This window comes from Accipiter gentilis, chromosome 15 (genome assembly GCF_929443795.1).
Source record: "Accipiter gentilis chromosome 15, bAccGen1.1, whole genome shotgun sequence".
NCBI lineage: Eukaryota > Metazoa > Chordata > Aves > Accipitriformes > Accipitridae > Astur > Astur gentilis.
Window position 1 is genome coordinate 14,331,648 of NC_064894.1, and position 26,783 is coordinate 14,358,430.

Consider the following 26,783-nt stretch of genomic DNA (forward strand, 5'->3'; position numbering starts at 1 on the left):
TGTGTACATATGTGCATGCTTCACGAGCATTCACATTTCAATGATATAACCCTCTCTGCTGGCCTATTATGTGTCCAAAAATGAATGGTAGGAGTAGCAAACAGTTTGGGTGAAGCCAAGAACAAGTGAACATTCTCAGTTATTAGTGACTGCAGAAAGCTGAGCTGTTGAAGACTTTATCAAGTACACAATGATTCTTAAAAGAAGAAAAAAACCCCTCTATTTGTCTCCCCGTGTCTCATCTTTCCTCAAACTTTGGAACAAACTAACGTATGACATCATTGAAATAGCAGATGCAAAAGCCATATATTGGGCTTTTTGCCACTATATGCATGAAGCTACAACAAGCATTAAATATGGACACTTCTGGGGGGATCTGGGAATCCTTAATTAACATTTTACTTCCCACACTACAAAGGATGCCAACCCCTTTGCCCAGCCGCTAATTCTCATGTTGAATTAATAAGGCACTTTTGTGCCCTTTTGTGCCCTTTTGGTTTCCTTGCCCTGTAAGGCCCATAAACAGTCGAAACTCTATTCTGCATTTAACTTGCAGCTTTAAAGATATTTGATAACTACTGATAACTTTGTCAGAATGAAACAAAACGCTGTTCAGATCAAGGAGCTCTAAGGTGTAAAAGGAACGCAAAGCTCACTGGAATCTTCCTCAAATGCGGGGAGAGGTTTTGACAATGTGTACCCACACATTTGACGTCAGTGTCACACAGGGCGACTTTATTGTACATCTTTGCAAGAATGAGACCAAATGTGTTTCATCACTGCAGGCATACTGGTTTTCAACCAGCAAGGTTCCCTGCAAGTACCTCTGGATGGACTTAAACCAATATATTCTCCCATCTGTCCTCCGCACTTATGCTTTTCCAGTAGTACCAGAGGTTTCAAACAGCTCATACTTAGTGCTGGATTTTCACTCATCCTTCCTTCAATCCTGAACATAGCACGTACTGTGGATTAGCAATCAAAAAAACTGTTTCATCAAAGTCTGAAAATGGGAGCTAGTGGAAAAAGAAATGGAATTTAATGTGAAAATAGGTAATGCTAGGGTTGCTGTACTGATTGCTTTTTATTTTTTCTTCTTTTTTTTTAATACTGAATTCACTTACAGCCTCTGCTTTTTATTTGCGGTGAAGCTGCTATAAAATTTTCCGTCAGCCGTAGCTGGTTTGCAGAATTAAGGGCTACTGCGGTAGAATTTAGAAATACAGATTCTTGACCTTTTCCATGATGATGTTTCTACAACATCCTTTGGCAGCAAAGCCTGTAGTCTAATCGATCGTATAGTAATTGTCCTAAAACTTAATATAAATCGTTCCTGACAGTGCTTAAGCACATAGCATTTTTATTTACGTCCACTGACATATGAAAATAAAATACTCCTTTTCTCTTTGTAACACTCTGTAACAGGTTGGCAGACTTAAGATTTTGTGCAGAAATAAAAGAGTTCATGCGTTCTGCCCTGCTTAAAACCAAAACAACCCCCCCAAAAACCCCAAATCTCATAACCTTACGAATGAAGACAACAAATGCCAGGTCATGCTGCTAGATGAGCAGCTCCCACCAATATAAAAAAGTGGAGCACCTCTTTCAGATGAGAAAATCAGAAAAGAACAGGGGACAAAGAAAAACCTCAAACAGACTCAGAATGAAAGAAGATTAGGTAGGGTTTATGTGGTTTTACTAGTAAATCAAATCCAATAACACAAAACTTGAGGAAGGGATTGACTTTTGGTATTATCTCAGGCTATGTTGTTCAGCTAAAGATTCAACAGGTATATAGTCCATTTACATGCAGCTCTTTGCATATGCAGCAAAATTTATGTCTCCTGTTCAAATTTTATACCAGTTCTGCTAAACTTAGAAGATTGATTGCACTGCTGTTCCCACGAAGGTCAAACAGGTGATTCAAACTTCTGCTGCTTTTAGTTCCTAAATTTCTGGAGAGTTACCTTAATTCTGTGGGGTCTGGGTTTACTGTATTACGGCTGTCGCTATGCTTAAGTACCTCAGTGGGATGGGAACAGGCAATTTTTCTGCATAAAAGAATAACGTAACATTTGGCAACCCAAACATCTGCATTATCTCCTGAATTTTCTCTTTGCATCGAACACAGATTAAAACTGCAGTCATTTTCTTTATTCCCCATTTCTTTAAATAACATTATTTTGCATTTTCAATAAACTTGGGTAAATTTTCCATTGAAATACCTATTCCTTGAAAGAAGATGACCACAGTAACTCATCATCATGGTATTTCATCTTACCCCTTCTAGCTTCTCATTTTTATATCAGAGAATCTGTAAACTGTTCTTCCAGGCTTTCCAGCATCTTACTGCCTCATCTTCTTCAGCCTGACTTTCTGGCACCGAGTACACCACCCCCGCCTGCCAACTTTAAATGACTATTCCCTCACTAGGGAGCATAACATCCTTTTTCACTGGGTCTGTCTTCATCGGCCCTTACTCCGAAGTGACTGAGTCAACTACAATATATGTACAATGTCCTTATGTCACGTGATGCAAAGTGTTTAAAAGAGAAGTTTAGTCGTTCTTTTCATATATTGTTCCAGCTGGTTGCATATCTTTAAGTATAAGCAAAACTCAAACTACTGGCTTTTCCTCAAAATTAATTTATTCAAATGTCTGTAAGCCTAATGTCTATTTTTTGTACCCTTCTCTTTGCGACAATAACCATCAAATTAAAAGTAGATTTCACAGGAAGAGCTGCAGAAAGGTGGATACCCTACTCTGTTTCAACTTTCATTAGTCATGACGATGTACGGTACAGCCTGAAAATTTAGTTTTTGTGGCCTCTGTTCTGTTCTAAGCAGAGGTATAAAGCAGAAGTGGAAGTGGACCAAATCCATACCTGATTTTATTTCATTTTGGGATTTCATTCCACTACTCTGTTAACTACAATAGGTATGTGACCAGTTTTGCAGGCTAATCAGTCTTCTTCATAAAAGAAAATGATTTAGAAGTAGCATTGCTCAGTAACAAAGGTACTAAGTCAAAATTTGTATTTGGGATCTATTCCTCACTTTGGCACTTAAAAGCTTTGTGACCATAGCCAAGTCGCTTAACTTCTCTTGTTTCCTCTATCTTCTCTGATTAAATAATGGACAATAGGAACTAAGGGGGATACATTCCCATTCAGTGTACAGACAGTAGCACCTCAGAATCTACTGATTCCTCTTCTTGAGTCTGGTTGAAACATGTAGGCATTAATGCACTAAACAGCAACAACAGCCTTCAGTAAAATCTGCAATTTCAGAAGAATTTAACCTGCTCAAAGGAAAATATCACTAGGAGAGAGAATACTTTCTAACAGCTGATAGAATTAAACGGATGAACTGACTCTGTTCTCTACGCCTCCACCAAAACAAGCATGAAATGATAAAGGGGAAATTGTCAGCCATAGGATATACCTAACAGACAGGCACATCAAAGATAAACGTTTTATTCCTGCATCCTTTTTCTTGTGGATTTCAGGAGAGGGTTGTGGAGGTAAGAGGGTAGATAGACAAGGGGCTTTTATTGATTTTGAGTGCTATACTTGCTCTTGCTACTTATTAAGAGCTGTGGAAATTGCCCATGGCTATCTTTTTCCATGTTTTTTTTCTGGCTGCAATACTGTCGCTTCTGTCTTTGTTCATGTCCTGGAAAAGCAGTTCCTCCAAGGACTAGTGCTACAACAGCAGCAGACGCCCAAGTCATATAAATGAAGATGGTAAGAGATGCGTAAACACTTTGCAATATTCTGAATTCTCCTATTAATCAACCCCACAGCCACTTAAAGAGGTGAAGACCTCCAACCCACAATGCCCCTGCTTAAGACCATCCAAAAGCACATGAAGGCAAGAGAGATCCCACAGGATCAGGCTGTAAAAGACTGCCTTGTTTTTAACTGTGGGTCTTTTTTTCAACCAGAGTTAGACTCATTGCAACTCTCCTTTAAGAATTTGCAATGGTGTCAACAACAGCGGCAGTAGAGACAGCAGCTTTCCAAGCATCTGTCGTGTCAGTGCTAGGGCCATCAGCATAAACAGATTGTGCTAGAGACAGTTGTCCCATGTGGATCAGTAAGACTCAGCCAATTCTCACCATTTTGCACTGATCGCTGATGAAAAGGATTTTCTTTGAATTGAAGGATAAATGTTATAAGTTCCTTGTACGTACAAAAAAACTCAGCATGTTTTATGACTTACTTGCCCTGAATTTCTCCTGATAAATGCACACTCCAATCTGATAAATATTCCCGGAGGAGCATCATGCATTCTGCCTGTCCAGACACACGGGGGAAAGAAAAAAAAATAAAAAAAAATCAACCTATGGATGACTAAATATTGATGAATATGGTGTGAATTCTGAGGCAGGTTCTCCCCTCCTCTGTCTTCCACTTTCTAATTTACAGAGTCTGCAGTATTTAGAGTCACAATGTCAACCAAAGTCAGAAGAAATAGAATTCTAGAAAGCATTACAACCATCATTAGCACTCTCTATCCCAACTACTTATCAGACACATATAAATCTTGATGCCTATGTGACTCACTATGATGAAATTAAATGAGAGCAAACAGAGCAAATGCATGTCTACTGCTTTTATCTCTAACCTAGTCAGACAGTCATCAATATATTTGAGCTACAGCAATATATTCTGTAATATTTCAGAAAATTGTTATCATTTTATTAAACCAAACATCTTTAGTATTTACTCCTCGTATACCTCCATAGTTTCCTAACAGATAACCCCTCTCCAGCACTGTCTGGATGATCCAACATTTCATACAACAGCCTCACATGTTCCCTTGCCTCAAAAAAAAAAAAAAAAAAAAAAAAAAAATTCTTTTCAAATATACATTTAATTTATGCCTAATACGATGCAAGGAGAACTTGGAAATCAGCATGCACAAAGGCAAGGAAGCAAAGCAGTTAGTCAGTAAGAATGTTACAGCATGTGGTATCTCTGTTCATAACTGCCTGTATTTTAAAAGCACAGAAACTGTATGTTCACACCAAATCAATCCTCCATTTACCCTCAGACATTTTAATCTGTTTCCTTAAAAGGACAGGTGCTGATAAAGATTTGAAACAGAGACTGAATTAAGAAAATGACAGGAAAAAAGAATCCCTGCTGCTACAAAACTGCACTCTCACCGGGATTGAATTTCTTGAATATTCTCCTTCAAGGAGACGAGCGTATCATTTTTTATATTTAGCCAGGGAAGGTGACAGACTGAAATCAGAGTTGCTAAAACCAAGGCAGGTAGTGTGAAATCCAAGGAAGTACAGAATGGAGAACTTAAAAAGAGGAAAGGGTTAAAAATCTTTTTCATCTTTAGAAAATCAGCACATTATTCCAACTGAGCTAACATGCTCAACTGTAGCGCAGGATGACAAGGAAGCTGAAGACAAAGGTTTCATTCACAACTCTACCCTTTTACAAGAGATAACCTCCTGCACAGATGTAAAGTCAAGTCACGTCTGATTAAGTTCACTTCTCCTGTGACAGTGGACAACACTTTTGGAATCAAAATAGAAAGAGAAACCTCGGTCCTGTATTGGTCAGTCCCCTGCACATTGTTCAGATCAAAATTTAGCATAGCAAAGTGGCCCATGTAGATATTCATTGCAATTATGCTAAAAATCATGAAGAAATTTATAATTCTCCTTTTCATTTTCACCACTACCTAATAAAGATACCAACTCTTTCTAATAGCAAGTTGTGAAATACCTTTAAACATCACTGATGTTCCACCACTTATTTTCTTTTATTACAGGACACATTTAAGACAAATCATTATCTATGTTGCTTAGAAATGTACCTCCTCTTGATGTCTGTCTTACCCACGATGCTTCTGCTCTGTGACATCACAATTAGCTGTCATGGAAATGAATATGCGATAATAAGCAGAATACTTTGGGTCAACTCCTGGTCCAATTAAACTAAGATTCATGCCAGTCACTTCAGCAAGGCCAAAATTTCACCTTTTAACTTCCGCCAATGAAAACCCAGTGGGAATAGCTGAGCAGAACGTGGCATCCAGTTTTTATGCAACGTTTGATAAATAAATTCAGCAGGAGGTTTGGCATTCGTTTTCATGGAAACATGGACTAACCTATCTCACGCAAATAAGCTGTGGGGGCAGAAAAACATGCATACATTGGAATATTTTGTAAAAAAGTGATGTTTTCTACACAAAGCTTATGATTTTAAGAACTTATTAGTTGTCCCAGTGGCCAAATTAAAAGGCGTTACTCTACAAATAGGCAGAAAATTATTTCATTTGTCCCTGAATTACACATCATTTTGTTTTGTTCTGAATTCTTAACAATGTGCTGTGAGACTCTATTAACTCTTTGTGCTTACTGAGGCAGCAAACAGGAGTCTGAGACTTTTGATGTTAGAGGGCTATCTTTTACTACATCATTTCATTTTGTAAGTTTCTCATATGACATTTAATCATTATTTCAAATTGAAAATAATAATGTAAAATGACTATACCCATATGATACACTAATTAGCACCTACCTCAGAAGTGTAGCAAGCAAAAAAAAAAGTGAAATATAAGACAGAAAGCTGACTCTATAAATATTTTTAATCTGTTTCTGGCCTGATATGTTAATATTGCTCATTTATCACAGAAAAAGTAGCATGTGTGCTGATCTAGCACTGCAACTTTTTGCAAATGCACGATAGCCAGCTACTAATAGCTTCGAATGCTATTAATGCATTGTGGTGAGAATAAATGTTTCAATGAGTTTTTAATGACTGTAAATGGGATGCCTCTGTGCAGCAGCAAGGACAGGCACAAACGTAATACACTGTGTTTTATTAATAAAATAACAACATTTTTTCCTCCATCGAGACGATTCCCTTCAGGCCTGAAGTGCACCGTAGGTGATAGTTTTGTGACAAAAATGGAAAGAGGTTCTTTTACTCCTAAAATAATACTCCTTAGAAGACACTACTTTCTTCCTCCGGAGCAAGCAGATTACTTTGGACTCATATAACCCAAAACAAATAGCCCACGTCTGAAAAACCCATCTCAACAAAAAACTTTAAACTCCCTGCCTAATGAGCGATGGGCATAAAGAAAGGTTAACAACAGGAGGTTGATCTCTACTTACTTGCACTGGAGACTTTAAAATATGACCATTCCCATTTTCCTTTTTTGATTATCCCTTATCACTTATTATCTTCTTTCAGTATCCTTAACTACACAGCATTTGTCAAACATCAGAACTGTTTGACAGTTGCCCTTTAAAAAATTCAAGAAAAGAAAACTGAAATATATTTCTGCAGGAGCTGATACTGTACAGAAGCAAGTAGGCATGAAGCTCACGATATCACTACAAGAGCTGGCAAGAGGCACTTCACACAATTAGGCAAATTCAGACTTATTTAATTGTCCAGCAACTTTACTGAATTCCTGCACTTCATTTTTAGCACAGAATTAAAAGTCGCCCTCTCTATTTCTCCCCAGTGGTGCAAAGAAATTCAGTGAATGATGGGGTATCACCACGATAGAGCATTTTAGTTAATATAGCTGAGCAGGAGCTGATCATTCCAGGAATGTTAGGTGTCATAACATGAATGAGCAGCAGCAGCAAGGCTGTAAACTTCTAGGGCTGTATACTGAGAGCACGGTGCATTACTTAAGCGGAAGAAAAAATTACATGCAAAGTAGAAAATGCAGAGGAATACAGTTCCGAAATAATGAGATTGGTATTGCATACACAACAATTTATTCCCATTTAGCAGTCAGTGGTAAAGAGACCAGACATTGCAACTCATAGCTAAACACCTGATTGGCAAGCTGAGGATTGCTGCAGACTTCACACGCAGTTGTTCCTGATTAAATCCATGCAAACAGAATAAGACTTGTTCCTGTTTAGTTTAAATCGCTTTTAAACCTAGATTCCCCTTGACGTGCTCGTTCTCCCCCAATTCCCGTTTTATCCTGCACTAAAAAGGATGTGCAGGAGGAACAGGTGTGCCCTGACAAGAAGCCTGCTCCTGCTCAGCATAGGATATTTCCTTGCTCTTAACTTAAACTTTGCCCATAGGGAGACTCCAATTACACAGACATTGGAATGCAAGTCCTGTGCTGCCTGATGTGCTGCATGCAAGGAGCTGTGGAAGAGGCAGACCTCAGGCGCTCTCCCTCCTCCCCTCCAGTCTGGCCATTGAAGGTGTTTTACACACGCAGGCTGGAGCCAGATTTCACTCCAAAAGGGCCTCTACAGTCATATGGGAGAGAGACAACCGCCCATGCTTATGTCTGCTTGGTGAATTCTGCAGCAAATATCCCTAGTTTGCAAGAAAAAGGATGGTTTTGCTATTCACCGGCCATACAAACTCAGTCTTTACTCAGGGACTTTCAAAGCCCCAAGGGGCTTCTCTCCTTCCCATTCCTCATCAGTGGTAACAGTTTTTCCACAAGTTAAATTATGTCCTCCCTTACACCTATGCAACAAACATGTATTCTCCCACACTTTGAGACACTTTGCCTACGATGGTTTTATATAGGTAAAAGCTACTTGAAGCCATTACGATGATGCTATCACAACTTCCGAAGCAGTCCTGTCACTGGTGTGTGAGATGAACTAGGGTCCTTGGCTTACTCTTTCGAGATGCGCTGATTCACCAGAACCAAAGGCATGTTTTAAAAAAAACAGCAAAAGAATCACAAACTGATCTGACTGGATATGAAAAAAGAACTGTGCAGTTGTTTTAACTGCGGGTTTGAACATGTGCTTCAGAATCAGAGTATTCTTGAGCACATAAAGTTGCCAATTCCTTTTTTTGTTGTTGTTCTTCTTAATTCTTAATCCTAAAGCAATTGATAATCTATTTTAAATTCCAGTTCTAAGAATCACATGGGTTCGTTGTTATCGTTGTTTCCGAACAACCATCTAGACTCTAGCTTGAGGAAAAAATGGCTTCTAGTCCTTGCAGTTGTGGAAAACCATTTAAAAAGATGACCCAACTACATTTCAGAGACTGAACAGATGCATACACAGAGATTAAAGAATAATGGTGATCTCAGACATTCCTGATTTTGTGGGGACCCAATTAATTTCAGCGACATGAGCTATGCAAGTCTGTTTAAAGATTAAGAAGTTAAAAGAAAAAAAAACCACAAAACCCCAGTAAATTCTCAGATTCAGAACCCTTCTTTTTCTACTGAACTCATCTTTTAATTTCCAGTTTTGCAGGCGCTTAGGGACAGTGGAGAGAGAAGAGAGACATTCCAACTTGCTTAATGAGAAGCACAGAGCTCAATCGCCTTAGGTCCAGATCATAAATTTAAAGTGTATCTTTTTTCTTTTTTTTTTTTCCTAAAGTGATATTACACAGTTCCTGCCTCTCTCGCCGTGTGGCTAAAACACAGTGAAGCCTTTTGTACGGGTAATACAAAAATCTAACCTTTGTCACACCCTCTGCCACTTGAGGAGAAAGAGGAGCAGCCTGCAGCAGGGAAGAGGAAGAACGCCCCTTATTCTCCTCCACTAAGTAAGAATATGGCCGCACTTCCAAACGAGCCCTTCTTGGTTTATTATTTATGAAAGGTATTTCCACAATGTTTACCACTGATATTTAATCTATTGAAATGGTTATTTGTGCGTGTGTGAAAGGCACTTTGAAAACTGTTAGGAAAAAACCAAACCAGAAGGAGGAAGTAGACCTTAGTCTTATGAAAGACAAAGACAATCTCCCAGTCACTTCAAGGGGACAAGGTCAGGCCTCACCTTTATTCTCACGCATTTGCATTATTGACTTTATGAAACAAAGGCAAAGCCCTAAGTAAAGAACTCGTCGTGCAAACCAAGGATGCTTGCGTGATCCTGTGTCATTAGCGATGGCAGCCCTCAGCCACACACCACACACGGGCTCAGACGCTGGCTATTTGCACAGCATTCAGGTGCCACTCGGCTCTGGTATGCGAACCAGCAAACGATACGCCTACCGCAGCGATGAAAACGCCTGCTTTACACTTGCATTCACCTATTGACACATCCACCGGCACTCCAAAGTATTGGGGTGGAGGCTGAGAAACGTCTCCATCCTCGAGCTCAGCCCGTGCCCAAAATCGTGCCCTCAGATTGCATCTGCTCACCTGTCCGCAGTCCCCCCTCATCAACATACCACCCCCTTCCCTCTGCTCCAGGATATATCCCCAGGCCTCAGTTTGACAGCAGGTACTTTAAGCAGTACAATGCTTTGTGTGGGTGGAGTAAATTATATTACTGACTTTGAAAGAAATTTAAAAACAAAAAACACAAACGGATAGCCTTGTTAGTATACAAAATAATAAAGTGGTACATTTAATTAAGACTTTTTTTCCCCATATGGCAAATTTTGTTTGTTGTAAAATCACATATTTCATTACTGCTAAGTTATTTACAGTATTTCTGATCTGTCCAACAAAATGGTACATGGTTTAACTGTTCTCTTTGAGGTGATTCTTTATTAGTCATATAATCCATTTTTCTTCTGATTAGGGAAGATGACTCAGTACTAAATATTCTTTCTCCTCATACAATTGATTTTTTGAGCTTTTTTTCTTCAAATATTATTTTCTCCAACACAATTTTGCTGGCTAGTCTTTATTAGTATAAATCATCTGCAGATGTGCTAGAGATTTCACGCTACAGCTTCAAAGACCTTCTCTAGAAACTCTGGAGAACAAAGCAATTTTTCATACCTAATTCCATTCTTCTCTTTCCCACCGATGTAACTGTCAAAGAAAATCACAGCTATGCTGACAACGCAATACAGAATGAACTCGGATCCATACAGACTATTTCTGCAGAGGCCCAGAGTCCAGAGGTGAAAATTATCTATTATTCTAAACAACAGAACCGGCCAAAAAAGTCTGCTGTTGAAGACCTCACCCCTAGCGGATGAGATTAATCGGGAACCAAATCAACCTAGCTCCAAGCAAGAACACCAGACTCCCAGTCCCTGCCAGGTGTCATCCATCAGGGCAGCCAGACCCAGCGAACCCGCTGCCGGCACTGCCAGGCTCAGTCCTGCCTTCAGGCACCAAGAGAGATGCCACCAGCCACCCCCCGCAGCTCACAGCTACCTGTGTTACTGCCCTCCTAATGAATCTTCCGCTGACATTTAGTCCAAAGCATCTTTTGCCACCTTCTGTTTTGTTTAAAGGGGGAAAAAAAAAAAAAAGAGAGGGGGGGGGGGGGGGGAAACCACACCACAAACAAACAGAAAAGTACATTAAACCAAACACTTTCAATTTACATTATTTTTGGATCACTTCCTCAGTGGCCTGCCCATGGAAAGCTAGCATTTTGCAAACTTTCAACTAAAACAGGAACAATATTCAATCCTGACAAGATGAAATGAATCAATCTGCCCATGGCTTAATTCACAAAGGCAAATTTCTCTTTCACAGTCTCGTCCCAGAAATGGGAAATAAACTTCTGTACTTCAGTATCCGTTTCTGCTGGAGGAGAGGGCATAATTGGGTCAGTTTGGTGGCGGGGTTTGGCATTCTATGCTTTTCATAGGATAAAGCCTGACAAAGGGACAGACTATCAAAACTGAGCCAGAAATGAATCGATTTACAGCAGTGTAGTAAAATTAAAATGTGACTCAATCTGGTTATTACTCAATATAACTTAGAGAAGAAATGGGTCTTTGTAAAGTCTTAACAAATTAATTTGCTTGCTTAGCAGACTTAGGGCTTGTTAAAGGCCCACTAAGGTGCCTCATTGCTTTCAATGCTCTCTGGCTCATTGCTCTTTCCACACTGTTCAGTAGCTGGCTGTAATTCCGTATTTCAGAAATTTTCTTCTAACTTCAGGTACTTTCAGAATGATTATAAAATGGATTGAATATAGGATTTGGGGGGGTAGGGGGTGGGGGGGTGAAATCTGAGTTAATCTATCTAGACAAATTAGTCCTATCAGATACCCCATTAAAACCGGTCTAAACGAAAAGTAGCCTTTTAATCATCTGAGCTATAGGACTCAGCCATCACATGTCACAGCCAGCACACAAATATCCAGAAGCTAATGAAATACGGTGCTGTACTTCAAACAAAATCAATCACTGATTTCTTAAAATTTCATCCAGGAACCTAGTGAATTTATTTCTCTCTCTCTCTCTCTCTCCTTTTTTTTTAAAATCCCATCTGATGGGAGTTAGTATCAAGCAAGGGCATACAGAGAAATCCCTAGCTGATGAGTTGCTAAGTAAATCTGTTACTACAGGAAACATGTTCACGTCTTTAACAGGTACAAACAAACACAACTGATGGGAAGAACACAGTCAATAAAATAGTTTCCAAAAATCCTAGGACTGTTTATCTTAAGATCAGATCTGAGTGACTTCAATTAGATGCAGATCTGTTCTGGTTTTCTCAGCTTTGCCAGCTTGTCAGATAAATGCCTCCCAAGCAACTCTGGTGATCAGGCTTTCTCAGTTCAACCATTAACTCATTCTTTGACCAAAAAAAACCCCCCAAAAAACCCATGGCACTTGAGATCTTTTTCAAAAGGACAGGTATGGATTGCAGCCTGAAAGGTGCAAAATATACTACACTCATCATTCAAATGTGTTTTTAAAACCAATACTGCAGCATAATAGAGAGTTTTCTAGTTCTTTTCTGTTACTTGCTGCTGTGTTCTGTACACAGCAGGGAAAAGCATGGTTGTGCGAAGTTCATTGCTGGATACAGCTGAAAATTTTGATTAATAATGACTACTCATCCTGCATCTGCACTTTATTACCATAAGCCATTATGCTCATCTCTCATAAGGTAAGCACACGTGAGCCAGAATTACAGCCAATTTACAAGAAAATAACCCAAATCAAACTACTTTTCACATCCCATGTGTGGTACATGCTTAAACGGTTCCTCAGATCAGAACCACAGGCTCCTGAGAAACACCACTGTGCCTTAAAAAGAGTCATGGTGTGTCACCCCAGAGTTACAGCAGATGTTCGACACTGGCTTTTACACGAGAGGAATGCGGATGCATTCTGTTCATAAAAGTCTGTGGAAGGTTTAGAGATCAAATGCATGGTATAAATATGCAGTTATCATCAGTACGCTTCTGTCTTAGATAAACTTTTGGCAAAGTGGAACCTATGAAAACTTTCTGTACTTAAAACAATATTAGAATAATCATGTTTCACCGTGACAAAATATTACTGGAGACAAAGGAAGACCTTAACCATTGCTTGTAATAGGCCTTTCAAAACACAAACCATACCCATGAAAGCGATAATTTTTTTTTTACTTCTGTGATATATTTCCTTTCACGAAGGCATGTTGCAAAATAAACGCTATTCTTCACCGTGTTCTAAAAATGTCTGCTTTGAACTATTTAAACTATTTTAATTACTCACTGTTTTATCAGCATAAATAAAATTTGCTCAGTGACCCATATATTTCTTATCTAAGTGAACGGAGCTACTTCTCCCAGATCATTTAGTGCAGGTTAGCCGGGCTTTGTGAGCAGCGTATAATGATATGCAAACTAAAACCATAACTATGTCAATTTAAGGTCAAAAAGCCCTATTTGTGGTTATTATGGAAATCAGTTTAAATGCGAGGTGGCTAAACAATGCGTCTTTGCGTACTGCCTCAGCAAAAACCCACAACCAACCTGCCAACATCTGCTTTTTGAAGTGTCAGATAACATTATTTCCAGGATGACATCAAGGGCCTTCATTGGCTATGCATAAGGTCAGTGAATATTAACTTCATTTACACTTGGCTGAGAATTGGCTGGTGCCAACAATAGAGGTTTAGATCCTCTGCTGAGCAGGGTTAAAAACTGACAGAAAGCTGCCATTGAGGAAGATGGATGATCGTACTAGCTGACCCTATTCCTCCCCAAGTGTCACAGCTTCGGCCTCTTTTCTATCTCTGCAACAAAAGACCCTCTCTGAGCTTTCCAGTGGCCTTCAGCTTTATTGGTGCTAACAGGCCCAGACATTTTCATCGATTGGATTCTCTACCTCTTAAACACAAGAGCTTGCCCTCCCTGGCTAGCCAAACCTTGGCACAGATGTCTTTTTTCGTAATTGCTTCTCTGCTGTCTGTTGGGAAGGATGCAATCGGACAGGCGAACATCATGTCAACACAGAAAATGCTTCACCATTTATCTCGGTTTCCCAATGGCATTTTAAGGAAAGTGATACGCTGTTTGCCTGGGGGGGGGCTTAACCCTTCAGTGGCTCAAACGGTCTATAAATGCAGAAAAAGAAGTTGCTGTAAAAAAATTCCAGTGCATTTGTCCTACACGTAGTGCACAAACGATGAGTTAGTTTTTTTCCAATCTAACCACTTTAAATACACATCTTTAAATGCACAGAAATCAGTTTAGTGTTGTTACTGTGCATGCTTCTATGTCAGATCCTCAAGGGGCTTTTCAGTCAAGTTCAAAGTATACATTTTATAAATAATAAGACTTGAATAGTTAATAATGTAAACATCTGTAGAATTTCCAGTCTATTTAAATCCGAGGCCACAAACTTAATAAAAATCACAAAAATACATTAGGAGCTTAAATGGATTAGAACATATCTATTACACAGAATGAAAACAGACATCTTTAACGTTTGAATGACAGAATGACTGGAGAAAAGATATAAAGGAAACGTAACAGAGCTGTACAGAATGCTTTGGGGTTGAAGAAAAACAAAGCTGATGCTCTTTTATCTTTTTTTTTTTTTTAAACATCTGCTACTGGACATTGCTGGCAAAAGAGTAATGGATTTGACAAGCCACTTGTTTGATCCAATACAGCAATTCCCATCTTTCTGCATACACCATGGAAACACCCAGCCTGCTATCATAATTTATATATTTTCCCAGATTGTGGGCTGCGCTGCATGTGCTCTGTGCCAGACTGACTCTGCAAAGCCATCCTTAAAGGCATTATAGCTAGCCAGAGGACTCGTCTCCCACTGAGTTGCAATCAACAGGATTATAACAACCCTTGCTCTGCCTAACATAGGTTTATAGCCAGAAGCACAGGAGCATGGATTAAACGCCCCTATTAAAATCCATGGCACAAGTTGTCTAGCAGGGACTGGCACAAGTCTCAGAGCTAAGGATGATCTAAAAACCATGCATATAAAAACTGATGAAAAAAAAAAATGGGGGGGGGGGGGGGGGGCACCAAAACTGATTATTTTTTTTTTACAGAGCTATGGGTTTTGTAGTAAATATAATGGAGTAATTGTCTCAAAAATTAAGGTAGAAATGCCAAATACAGGCGAGGTCACAAGAGTGGAGAAAAAAAACATAATCCAACCTGACAGCCCACCCTATAAAGGTGAATGAAGGATCAGCCACCAAAACTACCTCTGTGCCATGACGTAGTGTGGCAAGATGGATCAAATTATTTCAGTTTTGCAATAATGCTTGTGGTTATAATTGAGGGAGGGGGTTGGAGGGAGTGGGGGGTCATCAACTAAAAAGGCAAACATTTTCTGCTGGGGGAGAAGGAAAAATGGCACCATTTTCAAACTAGCCGCAATGAAAAAGGAAGTTTACCTCAGTCATGAAAACAGTAGAAAAGAAAACCCAGTCATAATTCAGCCATAAAATGAAAAGATGTACTATGAAAAAAATATGCGTGAAAGTAGCTGAAGTGATTTTTGAAAATACAGCAATACATATATTTCTTGGAATGAGATGTTTATTGCATACAGCCTACCGCAATATAAAATAACGCAATTGCGCGATTGTACACCAAGACTCATGATGACTACTTTTTTTTTTTTCACTTTTTTTTTTTTACACTATTGGTGGGGAATACTGCCACAGTAATGAGGAAAACACACATTTTTCATATTTGTAGTAACTCCTATTAAACAAACTGCTTTTAGCAAGGACTGCAAGACTGGGCCCTTGCTCTTTGTGTTAATAACAGATGGTTATGACATGGGGCCAATTCCTGTTTTTCTTACTTTCACAAGTAGTCCCAAGGGACTAATTATTTTAATTTTTTTTTTATGAATAAAGCAAGCAAGATTTTACCCAAGGGAAAATCTGCAGGTTTGCAACAAAAACGTTTGTGGTCCCCTTTTCCACTGGGTAAAAGTGAGGAGCTCTGCCTCTTCGGCGCACCCTGCCAGCCCCAAAGGAAGCGTTAAGGAACCCCAGTCGCAGGTACTTGGAAGGAACAGGGAGAGAAAGAACTGGCACGTAAGTATGAAATGATGACAGCTCTCAACAGATTTCCCCAATATGCTTCAGAAACCACTATCAGGGATGGAGATTGGCAAGGGTTCCCCAGCAGCACGCTACTTCCATCTGGACTGGGTGGAACTATAGTTTTCCACCTATAGTTCCAACTATAGCAGATAGCTATGGGGATTTTAAAGAGGACAAGACAGATCCATTTTTTAACCCACAGAGACATGTCATACAGCACAGGAGTTTTTCCCCCACGGATAATCACAGGAAAAGGGCTCCAGTCAGAAGATATTCACCTTTCCCATCACCTTAATGAACAGCCCTCCATCTCTTTTAATTAACAAATGCAAGTCGACCATGATATATTTGTAAGCATATTCTGAAAATTAAAATGAAGAAAAATTAACAAGAAGTAAGTACCTGTGAAACAGGTGCTTACCATACGGTGAAGGTGACAGGCTGTTCACCTATACAGGAAAGTATCATCTCTCTATATGGGCTATACTGTCCATAAACCACCATACCGTGTTCCTTTAACTACTACCCGTTGTACAATCAGGTGCCCACCACAAGAAGCAGGAGGAGCTGAGCCACTGTTCCCACCGGGCATCAGATACAAATGACACTTGCCCTAGGCTGGGTATGTGACAAAGGGCTTGTTTTACCCCCCTCTAAAAGGAGTTGTGAGGGTGCCACAAGCTGGATCTTCATTTCACTGAATGTAGGTACACTACAGACTCAAGGAAATGGAGACAACTGGTATGACCGCAGAGATTTAAAACTCACTTCTGAAGAGATTGTAGCGATTGCAAGATTGAAAACCATCTTCCATCCCTGCATTTCTGTGTAATATAAATTAGGGTTTGGGGATTTTCTTCTACCTCAAGAAGAAATTACATTAGTGTATACCCATTAGGTAAGTACGTATAGCACTTTATAAAGCAACACCAAAAATATTGTTGCAACCTGAATGCTTAAGCACCTCAGCCACTCACAGCCAGAAAGAGCACGATGACACGTCACCCATATTTAGCAGACCAAACTGAACCCTTCTTAACGGGCAACCATGGTGCTAGAAAACTAAGGTTTGACTTGCAAATCAAGTGAATCTAGGATACATGGAACGATATCCTCCCTTTAGAAAGAAGGGCAACCCAAGCAGAACATCTTTTTAGGTATGTGGAGCCGATCTGTAATGTTTTTATGTGTTCAGATGACCTGAGCAGCCTGTTTGTGCATAGTCCCAGAACACGTCCGTCAATCAATGTCAACATTCTTCCAAGCTCCACTTTGACTGGCAACTGACAGTCAGTTATCTCCTGAATGTTAATTAATAATGAATACCCTTGTCACTGCTTAAATACACAAAATGTCTTTAAATGGTGGAATTTAAAAAATGGGGTTTGTTCTGTGAGAACAGGGATTGTATTTTCATTTAGTCCTTGTGTTAAGGAGAGAAATAAAATTCCTCATTTAAAGATTGCACGTCATTTGTTCTATCAACATGTGCCTTATTTTCTAAAAAACACTCGTCTCTACTTGGGTCATGCAAGTTTGAATCTTATGTTCCTGGATACATGATTTTTACAACAGTAATACAGAATACGGTGACTGTGTAGCTCTACGTATGACAGAAAATCTTTAAGATAAAAGATCAAAAGTAGGCTAGGCATGTCATTGTCTCCTCCCCTGTTGCACTCGCCCGAGAAAAAGAAAAAGTGTGGTTTAAAAAGATGTTATTTCTCTCCCTTGTTTACTGGCATTATTCACTAGCAATTCCACTGACAAGACTTTTTTAATAATAAGCCAAATGGAGGCTTATTTCAACTGACAAACTAAAGCAGACAGACAAGCATACACATTGTAAAGCCAAAGAATTGCCCCTTTTAATCAGAAAATTAAGTGATATATAACTAATGATAAGTGAAAGTGAACAGAAGAGACAGTCACAGATCACAGATTGAATATTCTATTCAATCTGCACTGGGGGACATGATTTTCAACCCTGCTTATGATTTTAAGCACATGATACTTTCACACTACAAAGCAGCAGACTGCAGATTAAATCTGGCTGAGAGTTCCATAGGTGAGATAATTAGGTGACAATATGGAGCCTTGGGATTTGCTAACAGTTAAAACAATGTCCATTTCCTTTAGGTATTATTTGGGAGGACTTTATCAGTACTTTTTTTTTTTTTAGTTAAAGTCAATAAAGCTGCCCACATTTTGAAAGTTGTCCATTTGTCTGTATAAACATATTGTCCTTACACAATCAACACAAAACAATGTCACAATTGTAATATATTCCAGAAAGAAAACAATGTTAATTTTTACTGAAGAGCTACTGGTACAGAACAAAACTTTTCAATAAGCTGGACAAAAATGAATATGGAGAGTTATCTATCTAATTTATTTACTGTGCAAATAAATTGATTAAGAAAAAATATGCTGACATTTTGAAACATGAGAAATCAAACATCTAAGATTCAATATTTGATTTCAGCTAACGGACTGTGTCATGGGCCTGATACAACAAAATCAAGTAAGAATACCTTCTTTTCTACAGGATTCCAATCACATTCCAAAAGTATCTTTACGCAGCAATTAAAAAAGAAATACCAAAGATTATCTTAAAAAAAAATCTGTTTCATGCAATCTTTTTCTTTCTAGTTACATTTTCTTATTTGATATTTTAAGACTTCTAAGACTTGTATATGGTCTAACAGAAACAAGAAAAAAGATCAATACATCTCCATTTGCTTTGACATACAAACACATCACCCTTATAAACAAATGAAAAATCAGTAGAACCTTTTCTCCAGTTCTATCATTCACCACAGAAATATATACATATATATATAGTGCAAATATTAACATTTTGAAACACGAAAGCTTAAACATCCAACATGAAATGTTTTACCTTTTTTATATATATATATATATGTGTGTGTTTTATATATTTTTATATATATATATATACACATATATATATAAAAAAGAAAGCTCAGAACCTAAAAGACTTGGAACCCATTGCTCCATATGAAAGATGGTTCAACTGCTAGACTATGGGAAGAGCAAGTGTCAGCAGGGGCTAATAAAACCTTCTAACAGTGACTGCATGTTGGTTAATAGGCATGCCCTATTTGAAGCAAGAGATCCGAGTTCAAATTCTCCTCAGCAAGAAAAATAATTGACCTAAGTCTGGAAAACTTGAGTTGAATGAGATCATGTAAATATGATCAGTGATCACAGCCACATGTTGTCCACTCAGACCATGTTCCATAGACAAATTTTTGAACATGTAATTTGTTCCAGCAATAACAGAGCCGAGCTGTTTGGCACACAAACTGCCAAAATTTTAGGAATACAATAAACTTTACTTATAGAATCTCAATTGGCAATATTCTTCAAGCATTTTCATGGTAGCTAAGCAAGGGCTCCAAGATTTTAAATTAGAGGTTTAATGAGATTCTCAACACCAACTATGTTCTTCCATGGTCACAAATGGATCGACTCAAATAGGCACGACACAGATATTCATGAAATGTATCATTTGTTCTTATACTCTACCCATACAATAGTTTAGTGTAAAAAAAGATGGTACATTCAGGAAGTTCAAAGAATACTATGTTTACTACTCATAAATGAGGACTAGCTAGTAAGCTAAGAAACTGAGGGACTTGGAGGGTTGGAGGCCACAGGCAGTACTAACTTCAGGTGGGGTGGATCAGATCATTAATCCAAGGTCCAGACAACCCCCGAGTCTTCCCTTGATGGTCCATCAGAAGTGGATGGAGAATACTGACATCCTGCCCCTCTCCTACACAGGGGGGTAGGCTTCTATAGAGAAATATGCACATGTACACTATGGCATAAGATGAGAACATGGTCATTTGAGAAAAATAAGCTCTATCGAGGGTCGGGGGACACTTGTAATTTAGTCACATCATGAGGACATATCACATATCCAGTAAGGTGAAGGGAACATAGAGCAGGTCACATTCATACGGCTACATGAGACCACCGTGTTAGTCACCTGCCAGAAGACTTCCAAGTATCACTTTCAAGGGCCACCCTACTTCAATCCACTGTGTTCAATTTACTGGAAAAATGATCACCAGTCATCTAGGCTGGGTGATATTTCACATTCACTACATGTAAGGAAAGAATAATAACAAGTTATAGCCACTAATTATCCTAGAGGTTATACATGTCATGTACCATCAGTGGAATTTCTGAGTCCCATTTATATTTACTTCTCTGGACACATTTATACCAGCACAACACCTACAATTCAGAAAAGCACATCTAATCAAACATGCATTTAAATATGTTTCACCAACATAAAAGTTTTAGGGTTTTGTATATTCTTAGTTACTTAAAACTTTAGTACTTTCCTCAGTAGGAATATATTAACACATGATGTTACTCCCATCGAGTTAATGGGATTCTTGCCATGAAGTTCAAGGGATGATGCCTCAGCCCGCAGTCCTACAGATAGTTTTCTGCATAGGCTTTACTTCCTTAAAATAGTCATAAGTTTACTGAAAAGTAGGAGCCCCATTTTTACACTTTCTACAGCATGTTTATTTACGGTAATACATACTATCAGAAATTTTTTTGTTCAAAACAAAAACTCAGTAGTCAACCAGCAAGCCAGGGCTCTGCATTTGCACCAGCTTCTCAAAATTGAAAGCTTAACTTTTTTCAGAATTACAGCAAGAAAGAATCTTTGCATTTATGGATATTAAATACATTGCAAAATAATACCAATTAGTTTCTTTAATCATGTACTTCCTTTTTATCCATCAATCACACACATTTGAGGTATGCCAGGTGTCAGAAAATACTAATAATTACAGTTAATTAGACTTTTATTAGAAAAATGCTTGATATTATTGCAGGAGAGCCATGTCTTGCCAAGAGACACGTGTAACTAATCCAAACCATAAAAATTAAGAAGTTAAAAGTATCAGTTTACCTTGGGTAAAAAACCCTGATGTTTCTTACAGATGTGAGCAACTTTATCCTCCTTAGGACAGGCAGCAGGGCCACCCAGCTAAATAAAGCTATACAGGTACACGCGTTGACAGGATCAGGACTCTAGCAGGACAATAATTGAGCCCAATTCTGATCTCACACAAGTTTTATACTTGGTTACCTTTGCTACTCTGAATTATACTTATAAATTAGCTTAATATTGCGCAAAATTTCCTGAAATGCATATAGCTTCTAAAAAGATAATTCTTCCTAAGAGGAATATCTATTCTTAATGAAGAAAAATAGAAGTAAGGAAAAAAGCATTAAATACTGAACCATCACTCTCCCAGTATGTTGGCATGTTGTGTTTATTAGGGAGACATGATGGAGTCAGAAACAGTCATTAACGGAAAAGTACACAAGAATACTCCTTCACCAGAGACACCGGACATACTGCTGATGTGTCTGAGAACAAGAAATGAAATGTGAGATTCCCACAGAAAAGAAAGTTTCTGCTGTGAACTATTAACTAGGATACTATTCACTTTCACATATAACATATTTTTCATTAGTATCAGGGACAAGAGAACTCACTGTGACAGATACAGGCAACAAAGTTTTGGAAGTACGCAGGGATAAAAGCTTCTCTAAGTAAGGAGAAGACTTCATAAAAATGTCTTAAAGATATTTGCTCTTGCTGCTGTTTTCTCAATAATGCAAGGTTCTAGAAGAAATTAGATACATCATCCTCTAAAGAGAGGTTACCTTTCATGAAATTAAAGATGATAATGCTGAATGAAACAGTGAACCTGCCTTCCCCCCCCCCCCCCCTTTTTTTTTTCTTTCTGCTTGATGCCACAACATTCTGTGAAGGCTTACAGTAGAAAACATCTACATATTTTCCCCGTCATGTGAACTGTGTTTGGTTTTTAATAAGCTCCCTGAACATACTTTTCTAATTCTTTTAAGGAAACCCCTTACAAATTGTTTTATTCTTAACTTGGTTCCATCCTTAAGTTTTTATTAACAAAGTAGTATTTCTAGTATTTCGGGGGGAGGGGGGGACACCAATCATGACATAAACAAAGTATATGTACTGAGTACACTTTGAAAGATCCATTTTCTCTTTGCAGATACTAATTTGGAAATGTTTTACTTGTTTTCAATTTAAAAAGCGTTAATTCACAAGCTGTGTACAGCTTATTGTTTTTAATAACTAAATTAGCATTGCAGACAGAGCTTGCACAGTACAGGAAAAACACTGATATTTAATGCCGAGAAGTCAAGAAGCAACAATTAATTTTTACACTGTAGTTCAAGTGGTAAAAAGCATGATACTAAGTGAAAACCCACATAAAGAGAAAACTATCTCCACAGTTTCCCAAGCAAAAACAGAAAAATATTCTTAAAGATTTAATACTGCTTAATATATATCTAACTGTTGGAGGGACAAGGGGCAAATATTTTCATGATAACAGAGGAAGTCTGGGACGCAGCAAAATTCAAAAGCTAATCCAGTTAAGCAAACATTTTGTTCACATAATTTTTATTTCTTTCAACTTCAGTACCAAACATGGATCTCTCTGTATGGCTGTCCCAATTCTCGAATAAGAACCTCCACTTCACTCCTTTGCTTAAGGCTCCTTGTTTTCGGAGAACCACTTACACTTTGAACTGCAGTTTACCTGAACAACTTTGAACAGCATTTCACCATCCATATAATAGATGTCCTACAGGTACATAAAGTAGATTAGTTAAACACTTATTAACATGTTCCCCTCTTTACTGTGATCAGTTCTTCCATTAAGTGATCTCTACTTTCAGTTTCTCTGTAACCTACTAACTCTCCTTTTCTCAGTTCCTGGAACATTGTTTTCTGGCTGGCTGGGGTGGTTTTTGTCTCGTTTTGTTTTCTTAAAAAGCTAACAGTCATATTTAATGGCATGCACGTACAGTTGAGAGTCCCCTAACAAGGACTGTATGTGTCGCTTCTCCCATTTGTACTCAGAAATGAAAGAATATTTAAATTTATTTTTAGTGGCTTAATTCTCAGAGGTTAACAGAAAACCTGGACAAAAAACCCAAACCAAACCAAGCCAAAAAACCTACAGTATTTCCAAGCAAGCCAGTTGCTTTTTCATCTAGGAAAATCTTTTACATGTCGAAAATAATAACAAAGCTATTACATGCCTATTGCAACTTTCACAAAACATTTCTGGGCAGAAAAGTTTGTCTGAGAAGCAAGATGTATGGTTTTGGGCAACAGGCTTGACACGATGAGATTCCATTTCTAAATACCAACTAAAGCTTCATTTAGAACAAACAGAAGACAGACTTTATGGCTAAGGAGTTAATGGCCCAGCTGTTGAGCAACCGTAGCTAATTCAGCAGTGGCATCCCAGACCCGTAAAAAGACAGCTTTAGTGCTTCCTCTGTAACTAAAGGAGAAATTACTAAGATTCTGTTAGGTTTCATTGCTGGCTTTGTTTTGATTTCAAAATCTGTGCACAGCAGTGAATGTGACACAAAAAAAAAAAAGTACAACAAATTTAGTTTAAGAAATTTATATTCAGCAAACAGCTAGTAAAATGCAAAAATCAAATTAATTCCTGGAGTTCCTGGAGACAACAGAATCTGGGAAGAGGAACAGAGGGTCACGGGGTGGGGTGGGCTAGGGAAGAAGAGAGGCTGGAGAAGGGAAAGAGCTCTACATTCAACTACATTATCCAACAATTTCACTTGTAGAATCTCGGCTCCTGATTGCCCACCTGCATGTGCTATTTCACTCCTGTCAGCTCTTCTGGAGCAAAACAACTATTTCACTGGAAACTAAACCCGTCAGTAGCTCTGCAGTTAATTCATTTTAGGGATCACTCTGATGGCGTTATGGATGAGAACTAGCTGGTTTCAACCACCTCCACCATTTGATCACTTCAAGTTAACATAACCCTACTTCTCGCATACCTTCGTGTCACACTTGAGAGAGGATGCTGTATCACCAAAACTATGATGGCCTATAATCATACTGAAACAAATTCAGACATTTCAGGCAAAGGAACAGCATAAAAAAATAATTGGATCTTAAGGACAAAAGGCAACCCAGAGGAGACCTGGAACAAATGCTGTGAGAACACAAGCCGTTTTGTATGATTTAATTTGGAAACCACTTTTCAAAGAGGACATGTTTAACAGTAGACATAGCTCCTCTCCCCCTCTCTTCTCTGTGTTGACACATCCAAAAGGCTGAAGAACATGAACAAAGTAGGTCAAAGAAACCCAAATGACTTGGGGAGACTGCCAAATTTGTGAAAATCATCCTCCTTATGAACACTAGACTATTCTGAAAGAAATATATAGCAAAAAAATATATTTTTCTACCACATCTCTCTGACAAGAAGACTCCAGGGTGAAAGAAAGCCAGGACTTTTGACTTTCTAGAAACTCCAAAGGGGGCTGGAAGCAGAAATCACAACTCTGCATTTCATAGTAGAAACACCTTCAGTATTCTTGACCATCTAGCTAGAAGGTCTTACTTTTACCTTAAAAGTACCTGGTATATTTTTCTGAACCCTGTTACAATACTTTGGAAAGATATTTAGTCTCTTTTTTTTTTTTTTTTTTTTTAATCCAATACTTCCTATGCAGTTGTATCTGTGATCTCATATCAGATCACACTGACCTTTCTTTAGAAAGGACAGAAAAATTATTTAATATATTAGGGGATAAAAAGGGAAAGAGGTAGACACTTTCCTGTTGAACTTCCATTGGCTTCAGAGAAAATGACAAGACTCGGAGATATCCTCATTCTCTGCTCTGGTCCAATTTGCTGAGACTAATTACATTCTCTTCCCTAGAGAAATTCTGGAGGCAAATGGAAGAAAGGTAACTCTTCTTCAGAAAAGGAAACATTTAGAGTCTTGACAATATAAATGCCATTGAAAAAGTTTCCTATAATTTTTTCCCTTCTGCACAAAGCAAAACATTTTCAAGTTGAAAATGTAGGAATGTCAACATAGGTTACTCAAGCTGCAGGTCACCTACAGCTTTTGGGACACACTACCTGAGCTAAACTCTACACCTAACTCACAATATGCGCAACTTGGGCTTTTTAGAAACAGGGTAACATTTTTTTATGACAACTTATTCACATCACCCCCTTAATTCGTTGCCTTCTACTAATAAACTTGTGGCACATCTGCTCCTAAGTGGAGTCATATTAAAAAACAAAAACAAAAAAAAAAAACCAACCAAACAAAAAACCACAGCCACACATACTTTACCACAAATATGCCAAGCATAAAGCAAATTTGGTTTCTGGATCTGTTATCAAGTAATATTTCACAAAGTAAAGAGATAAAAGTTTGTCCCAAGAAGAAAAAACAGAAGGAACAGATGCAGCTTGCAGTCTGGCACAGTGTACAGCACATGACAAAGTTTGGAAAGAAAAGCCTGTAGCTCCCTTTTTACCTCACCAAGACAAAATGTACAAATAGCTATAACCCCCTCCCCATTTGGGGGCCCATAAAACAACTGCTAATGCATATGGTATTATAAAATGTTTAACAGTAAAATGGACCCATTTGGCTTTCCCTAGAAATCTGAATTTTTGGACTTGGTGCCCAATCATCTATGTAATTTCTCAGTACAGTCATATTAAGAGATGCTTCCCACCTTCTGAAATATCACTCTACTGTTCTGATTGAATAAATTTAATTCCCTCCCTCCCCACCCCCAACTAACATGAAACAGATGGAAAATACATTACACTAGAAGTTCTCAAAGAATTGCTTTCTCCTTCAAATACCAATCACTGATTGCAGTGTGCTCCTTACACGCACAACATATCGACTGAACTCCATTGTGAGAAAAAAATCGAAGTTAGACCTATTGGGAGTCCAGTACAGCTACTGAGAACTTTATTGGGTTTTTGTGGTTGGTGGGTTTTGTGGGGTTTTTTTCCAGAACAGACGCAATACACAATGTTGGAAGAACTGAATATTTCTAAGTACCTTTCCGGTACCTTTGCTAGGTACTTTTCAAGACAACCCTTTAAAATATACAGCTTCCACACCTAAGTCTAGTGCCACACGCCAGCATACATAAGACCAACACTGAGGAGAATTGTACATAAGCAACAGAACCTGCAATTCAAAGTTCAGAGGCTTATCTAGTTTTCTCATGTTTGTTTCACCCAGCTTTAAGATTTTGCTTTACATGACAACTGTGAGATCTCTGGAATTTGCCTCTCTTGTGTATGTGTGTTATCACAACAGATCACTGAGGTGGCACAGACTCCTTGACACACCTATAGTGAGAAGTAATCAGTTTAAATCAAAAAAAAAAAAAAAAAAAAAAAAAGATTAATTCAGTTTGAAAGATTGAACACTGAAGAAGGAACACATGGGAGCTCATTTTCCAGGTTATGTGTTTCATCGCTCACAATTGTTTTCTTCCTTATCATTCCAGCACTACTGGTTACTTACATTCATGCAACAAAAAAATCTTCTGGCAGCACACCCAGTGCAGAGTTCTGTATAAATCAAAATTCAATTGTTTTAGTATCGGAATTCAATAAATTCCACACACAGGAGAGCAGCTGT

General features: G+C 38.4%; 1 protein-coding gene across 6 annotated transcripts in view; it reads right to left on the reverse strand.

Annotated features, from left to right (window-relative positions):
* The window catches only part of EPHA7 (EPH receptor A7), a 163,274-nt gene that overhangs the window by 124,025 nt on the left and 12,466 nt on the right, over positions 1 to 26,783 (reverse strand). The window contains exon 4 of one of the 6 annotated variants that reach the window (XM_049818004.1): positions 19,904 to 20,043. The exons of the other annotated variants lie outside the window; for them this stretch is intronic. Within the exon in view, the coding sequence (XP_049673961.1) occupies positions 20,024 to 20,043 (20 nt within the window). The 3' untranslated portion in view covers positions 19,904 to 20,023. Of the gene's footprint in view, positions 1 to 19,903; positions 20,044 to 26,783 lie in introns of those variants that run through there. 6 annotated transcript variants of the gene reach the window in all.